The sequence below is a fragment of the Tachypleus tridentatus genome, chromosome 7 (genome assembly GCF_004210375.1).
Source record: "Tachypleus tridentatus isolate NWPU-2018 chromosome 7, ASM421037v1, whole genome shotgun sequence".
Lineage (NCBI taxonomy): Eukaryota > Metazoa > Arthropoda > Merostomata > Xiphosura > Limulidae > Tachypleus > Tachypleus tridentatus.
In genome coordinates, this window is record NC_134831.1 from 159701894 (window position 1) to 159710046 (window position 8153).

At 36.0% G+C, this 8153-nt stretch overlaps 1 protein-coding gene across 1 annotated transcript; it reads right to left on the reverse strand.

Annotated features, from left to right (window-relative positions):
* Positions 1-1042: 1042 nt before the first annotated feature.
* Positions 1043-2951, reverse strand: LOC143258193 (sterile alpha motif domain-containing protein 3-like). Its single transcript, XM_076517197.1, has 2 exons — positions 2710-2951; positions 1043-2091 (listed from the first exon to the last, which is right to left on the reverse strand). The coding sequence occupies exon 2, from the start codon at positions 1808-1810 to the stop codon at positions 1103-1105; it is 708 nt and encodes a 235-aa protein (XP_076373312.1). The 5' UTR covers positions 1811-2091; positions 2710-2951; the 3' UTR covers positions 1043-1102.
* Positions 2952-8153: the final 5202 nt, after the last annotated feature.

The following is an 8153-nucleotide window of genomic DNA, read 5'->3' on the forward strand; positions in this document are numbered from 1 at the left end:
CGACTGTGACTAGTCACGTCATGCTTTACTTTGTTTAACGTATAATGCTGACTGTGACTAGTCATACCGTGTTTTATTTAGTTTAAATAAAATGTTGACTGTGACTAGTCACGTCGTGTTTTACTTCGATCTGCATATCACATTCATTGAGACGTGTCATGTGGTGTTTTATTTAGTTTGACTCATAGTGTTAAGTGAAACTAGTCCCTTGTGATTTGTTTAGGTTTACTCATAATGTTGACTGAAACTAGTCACATAGTGTTTTATCTAGCCTAACCATAAATGTCATAGATGGCAGAGTGCAAGTCATGTGACCACTCAAAATAAGAACTAGTCAAGGGGACGACTTTTGAATAGTAAATCAGGTAGTCAAGCAGTGCCAAAAAACGACTCTCCAAGTAGCCGCTAAAATCAATGATTACCTAATATGACCATTAAATATGAGTCATTTTTACTATTGTGTAGTCGGAAAATAGTCAGGTGATGGTGGCAGGGATACCTGGCAGGTAATAAATTTGACTGCTCTATGACAGGCGTCATGACTTTCGTGAGGTAGTCATTCTGACCAATGCTGACTACCTGACAATAGTCTCATTGCCTACCCTCAAACTACTACAGAGTAGTCATGGCATAGTCAGTGTGACTCTATTCGTCCAAGGAGCAGTTGTCATTATGACCATCAAGTAACAATGGACTGTTGTCATTACGACTATCCAACGACCATGGAAGATAGGTCATGTTGACCTGGTCATGACCACCTCTGTAATGTCACTGTTAGGCAAAGATACCATCTTCAGTCAGTTGTGGTTAGCAGAACCATCATTAAGCAGTCAACCTCGCTGCCATCTGATGATTCAACCTAAGTCCCAGCAACCTGCCACCATCCTGAAAATATAAAATGCATTTTAGCAGCACCATTTTTATTCTAAATTGAACACAAATGTACATCAGTATACATGTACCAAAATAAAATTCAAAATGCAGCAACAATTTGAAAATAAACAACTGAACTTTACACTTGGTTTTCACAAATTCACCCTGGATCAAATGCACATGACAAGTTACTATTCCCAGATCTAATATAACCTTATGGCTTTGGACACTATCTTCTTCCTTTACCTTTGGACGTTTTGACAGATTTTTCGCTCCTATGTTTTCTGACATTCAACACATCAAGCAACTGAAGAACACATCTGTCTTCATCTTTGTCAGATTTGGTTATTTTCCTGGACTCATCATAGAGCTTCAGAACAAGTCTTTCAACAAAGTTGAAAGTTTTCTTAAGTTTTGTTGGAATTGCAAAGTTGAAGATATAAAAACTCCCTAGATACATAATAAATGCTTCCACAAAATCTTCAGTGGCACAAATATCAAAGCCATTAACATATAGTTTGAATTCCTGATCACAAAACTGAGAAATTGAACCACATTGAATGTATATACCACTCTCAGCAGGTTCCTTAACTTCAGTACCCACCGTGATACTTTCACTTTTTTTTAGAAGAAAATGGATACCAAGAACGGCAATACTAGATGTAACATCAGGCTTGTGTGAGGACTGTTTCATAAGAAATGCTAGCAATGGATTAATTTCTGGTGATATGTTTCTGTCCTGCAGGTGAGAATTTACTGAGTCCTTATATTGAGAGAGAAAGTTGGACACTCCTTTTTCTGCATTATTTCCTAGCCGCTTAAATTCATTCAGTTGCTGTGCTGTTGATGCCACAAGGAAATAATAATGCTCTATAATTTCATTGACAGGAGTGTTGTCAATGACCAGCTTCCTATGATCATGCAGAGTTTTGTCCATAAGCAAGTCCACTTTACAAAGATCACCTTTTTTTTGCAATGCAGACGAGTTTTTATCAATTTCTTGTGTTTTTCGGTGGAAGTTTCATCCTCCCCAACTGGCTTTTTACACAAGTATTGCTTTAATCCATATAGCCTCTGTTCTGAGATGTGATTTGGAGATGGGGTTTCATCTGTTGCAGTTTTCGTCTTTTTCTTTCTTTCTTGGACTATAGGCAATGATGAATCCTTCCACTTTCTATTATTCTGGAATTTCTGACGAAGCCTCATCCTCCACAGCTTCTGCAATTAGAATTGACAGAATTAGTTCTATTGAGAATGAATAACAAAACTGCCTTGGTATAACTATAATTATTTTAAGCAGTATTTCTTTTAAACCACTTTTGGTATTTTTCAGGTTTAATATGAGAAACTGAAAGTCATACATACTGGTTAATAAATCAGTTGTACGAGTTCATCTTGACAATGTATTTTTTTAGCGTCAAATTAGTTGAGTTTCGTTAGTTGAGTCATGTTACATCGTATACAAACAAAACAAATATTTCAAAGTATCAAAATAGTATTTTCCACAGCCACTTCTTGGTAAATATATGTACTTGTGTATATTTAAAAAAATATAACTTCCCACAAAATTTTCATTTGTTTCTTCACTAATATTATGCAACACAAAAAAATGCCATTTAAGTTATTTTGTAACTAATGAACATATTTCTTTCAGAATACATTTACACCCTTACAAGTGGTGATATGGTCATTCCTGTTATGCACTTTAGGACGAATTTTATTGACCTCATTGGCTTTTGGGCTCATAAAGTCAAATGTATAGATAAAAGAATATATTTGTGATAAAAATATATTTCACAACAAACATAACATAATGCACATGTGGATAGTACTTACACGAACACCTTGGGGTGTTAGATTTGGGGCATCTGACAGCTGAGGATAGAGCTTGAATATTTCATCCACTACTTGGTCATACTGCCTTGAAGTGGGATATCTGGAAAATAGAGGTTGGGCAGGCTATCAAGTACAGATGAAGACATCTGAAAAGATATAATTACACGCTTGTAATCAGAAATGGTACACATGGTATTCACTGCACAACACTTACAAGGTATAGTTGGAAACCTCAGCAAAGCAGTAGATCTAGGCAGACTTGACAAATTTTCCAGCTTAAAGGGTACTGGCCAAGGCTTGAATGCTAAAGTGCTGACCAAAGAAAATATCAAATAGTTCACAACACTTTCAAATTGGGGTCGACTGATTGCAGTGAAATACTAACTAAGACCTAATTGTCTCAAATGAAAGATGAAACTATTTCTCCAACAGATTGAAAGATCTGTTTGACATTCATTAGGACATATCCTACCATGATGATATGGACTGAATTTGTTCAATACTGGGACCGGGTGAAAATCCACTCTGCTTGCTTGAAAACACTTCAGGGTTCGGTGGATTCTGATCAAAAATAAATTTTTAACGGGTCTAAATTTGTAATAAAACAAAAAACAACAGTAATTGTGCTATGTTGAATAATGTATATTGAACAATTTTACTTCTTTTATTCGGAATAAAATTTCTGCAGAGTGATTACTACATAAATCCAATGACTACAGAAATGATTATAATCATTCAAATTTAAATGGGTTGCGCATTCTTACAAACGACTTACCACAACAGCTATCTCTCCGTCAGAGGCTCCAGCATTAGAAACCAGAGAAACGCGTAACTTTGCTCGTGGTTTTGGAATGTCAGACCATTGAACATCCACTCATTCCCGTCAGTCTTTCATGTACACTTGAGCTGACAAGTTGGTAGCATCTACATCTAGATTAAATTGTCAGAAATCTTAGTGGGCAACAATCCCAAGTCATCCACTGACACCACAATTTTTATTTCATTGTAGGTAATGTGGTAGGAAAAAGGCTTCTCTCTGGTATCTAAAAGTATGGTACTGATCAAAAATGATCTATATGTATACACATGCAGAAAAGTTGTCATTGAGGAACAACTACAAAACACCAAAAAGATATATTACATTTCCATAAATTTAACATCAGCAGGACTGGTATAAATCAGTTGAATAAGTAATTTGTTTTTTCCCTAACAAATAGTAGCCTTTAAAAGATGAAAGCAAATATAAGTAGTCTGACCTCAATAGTTGGTGATGATAGTGGTGATTTTGGTGCAAATATGCATGATACATATTAATAGGACACAAGTTCTGTCTATTTGAAAATTGTGGTGAAATGTGTCACAAAAAGGCAGAAACAAATTTACATAAAATATGTTAAATCTTTTGATGAAATTTGTCACTGGAAGGTACACAACAAGTTACATAAAATAGGTTAAAATATTCCACTGATTACCGAGTTCTGTTTAAAAGTTGTCATCATTCAATCGCCACGAATGTAGTGATGTAGGATGATCACATTTTCACCTTTGTTCACATAACAGGGCAATGGGTAATGATCATAAAGATCTGGAATGCTCAGAAGTTCATAGCTTCTCATTGGCTCTACAATGTAAGCATGAGATACCTGTGATAATCAACAGTTTGGTATCTTTGACAATACAAGAAAGGTTTTCCCCAAAGAACAAAGCAAGAGATCACTGAAGAAAATTGAAGACTGTCGAATTCATAGCTACTGACAACCACTGTCCCTGTGTTGTATGCGAGGCAGTTGACTGTACAACCTGATGCTTTAGTGACAAAATCGCCTTCCCCAACAAATGCACTGACAAGGTTTCGTTCTTCACCGAGTGAATTCACAGGCAATCTGACAGGATTAGTCAGGTCAAAGGTATCTATTCCAAGAAATCCGCTTTCCAAGTGTGAACAGAGTTTATACTGGTATCTCATTGCCATTAGTTTGGCGTGATTCCTCCTGTTTTGGTACGTCTTGCAACATCAACAAAAAACTATGTTTGGCCTTAAATATCATGGTCCACACATTCCTCAGTGGACCAAATCTGCGGGTCATCTCTGGGTAATGCAAAGTAAAATGTCCCTTTGGCTTGAGAGTTCTATTTGGAAAGTCTTTTTCATAAAGAGAATGTAACTGTTGTATCACGCCATTTACAAATTCAATGCTTGCATATGACATTGATGGACACATTATCAATTCTACCATATCCAGCAGAGCCAAAAGAACTTCCCATCTGTTGTTGCCTTCTGGCACTGCATCACCCACCAGTAATGGAAATAACCTCAAGAGACACCAAACTTGCACAGCTTTTTTGCTTAATGTGTACAGACCCTCGCAAAATAACAATATCAGGCCTATTGATTATTAGCAGTTCCTTTGTAGTGGAACTCCTTCACTCTGCCTGCAAGGTACTGAAGGCTGAAGTATCCAGACAAGACATACTGATCTATGAGTAAAACTAAAATTTCTAACATCAAGCCAGATTCAAAAAGGTCATGTAATATATCAGATGGTAGAGCATTTTCCACATGAAACTGCTGCAGAACGTTCAGGGGCGATCTTTTTTTAACCCCATATGTACTTGACAAAGTCGGTTCAGTTTCGACCATTGAAAATTGGTAATTATAGGATACAATATATCTCTCTGAACATTTTGAAATATCAGTCAACTTTCTTAAATCATCCCTAGTTACCATGCAGAATCTACATGATCTGAGAGCAGAAAATGATTCAAGAAATCTTCCAATAGCATGGCTTCCCAAATTATCTGCAACAACAACAAGAGGTGCACCTCTGAATTTGAATGTTTCCTCTGGTTTGACAATGTCAATACCAATGTTTTCAAGAACAGATAGTTCTTCGATCAAAGGTCTCATCACTGTATTTAGCCCATGTATTTTACATTTTGGCTCTTCACCTAGATTGCTAAGAATATACAATGAAGTCGAGATCTCAAAGCAGGTTCAGTATTGTCTAACTGATAGTAGAAAGCATCATATTTTTAAGCAGGAGCTCGTATTCCAGCCTGGTTCACAGCTGTAAACTCATCAAAATAGAGAATGATTTGAAGGGCAAGGGGAGTTTCTTGCCAGAATGGATGGTTTTTTGAAATGTTCACTATCAACGACATCTCTAACACAATCATCAGCTGACTGGCGAGAATAAACAACCTGACTAAAATATCATCACGTTTAAGCAAACACTTCAAAGTATCTAGTAAAGAAACATACTGCATTGTGTCATGTTTCCCATTACCAGCAATTTCCCAGGTCACACTCAAAAGGTTTTACAAATGCCAAATTATCTTCAATGTAAAACTGGAAATTATTGTGGTCAGTGAAATTTTCAATCATGGAATGAAAGTCAAGACTTTCTTTCTTGTAAGCTTCCATCACTGCAACTATACTATTTCTAGGAATCCACTCACTGATCAATGTTCTTTTTATAGTTTGGAATAAATGTTCATATAATATAACATAATATAACAGGACAAATTTTTTAAAAAATTACTTGTAGTTTTGTAAGCAATGTTTTTCATTTTCACGCAGCTGCAGAATTGTTTTAACTAAGGTTCTTCGCTTGTCTGTGACAACCATCTCCTTATTACCATCAACTGCCTCATCACTGTCAGAGTTTTTATACCTCTGTTCCATAAAGTATTCGGCACATTCACCACCAGTTTCATTATCATGCATACTGGTAGTAGCAAGCCATCCATGATTTTATTTATATGTCTTTTCAAACATCTGATGCTTTTGAATAGTCTTTTACATCCATTAACCCCACATGGGACAACAAATCCAGGCTTATGCTCATGAACCAAAGAAAAATGTGAAAGAAGCTTGCTAAAATGCCTAACCTTATAATTACATTTAATGCAAAGGAAAATATTGAAAACTTCTGACTGTTCTACCATGTTTAACTCCAAAGTTTACCAAACTTCACATTGTCTATTAATAAATATTATGCAAGACATGCATCCAAATATCACGGGTTTTCATTCTGGAACGTAAAATGTATCATTTATTTAACTAAATTTAATGATAAATTTCAACAATTACAACTAGCAAATGTCGGTCGCCCGCGAACTGACGGTGTATCCTCGAACTTGCTCTCAATCTAGCGAATAAAAACGTACTTCAAAATGCAAATTCTTGCCGCAACCCCTTGGGGGTGGCCAAAAACATTGGCCAGACCTCAACCTGACTAACATATTCACCAAATTGAATAGAAATCCGAAAGGAATTGTGGACTGTAGAGTGAACACAAGGAAATCTCTGCAGGCGCATACGCATGCTGATATGTGAACCATAGTATCCCCGATTTTCGTAAGGGTGTACATTTTTTATTATTTTAACTTCACAACTCGGTTGCTCCTGACTCGATGCAATATCTCCCGGATTCTACATTTCTCTCACTGGTATGGATGTGTTATGTATTATGGGAGGGACCCAAAGTCTGAAAAGTTCTTTGGGAGCAAGCAAGGGAAAGGGGTTGGGGGGAATATTTTGCAGGATCACAGGCCTTCTATTCATAGTGTACGGCCTGATGCTGACTCTTATCTCGCACCATTCGATTTCAAAGTATAGAGTTTAAAATTTAAATACATTTTGTACCTAAAGAGATTTTTAGATAGTTTGTAATATTAAATTAAAGAAACACACATTAAACACAATATAGGTTTCACTTTTCGCTGTTTTCAATTGATTTATAATGCCGTCCCCATTTGTAACTCTATTGTTGGCTGTGTCAGTGGATCCCGCCATAATACACACATCGCATAAAGTGTGTACGTTTTAGCATTTGTAGCTTTGCTTATTTATTAAAAATAAGGATTTATTATTTACGTATTATCGTATGTCATCTTTCATTACCAAATGTCTATAAAATAATAACAGACGAGGTCTCTTTTAATGAGTATACAATTTTCATCTGTGTAGCGGTGGCCGTAACAAAACTTTTCAGCAGCGGTGTAGTTGGTGCTAAATTTAACAGAGCAGCAACATGGATCATTGCAGGTTTTTACTTCTTCCACAGGATATGCATTCAAGATACCAAATATGTGCATTTGTGATGTCAAGACTGGGGAATGTTTACGATTTCATACTTGCTTCAAAGCATTATCTAAATATAAATATTCCTACTCTACTACTACTAGACTACAGTAGTACAGACCTACGCAATGTAACGGGCAACCATCCTTGTTTACACAAAACGAGTTGTACAAAAAAATACGGATGGATTCACTTCAACTAATCTATAAAGTTAAACATTCATATTCATATATTGTTTTATTGAAACATAGTATAGCAAAATATTTCTTCTTTTCTTCATCAGTGCGGTTGCATGGCAATTGTGCAATGTCAGTAAGAGTTTCGGTCATTATAAATTATATAAACGTCATACGTAATT

What these genes read in the sequence shown, in the direction of transcription:
- LOC143258193 (XM_076517197.1), bottom strand. Translation starts at nt 1,810, where the DNA reads ATGGACAAAACTCTGCATGATCATAGGAAGCTGGTCATTGACAACACT.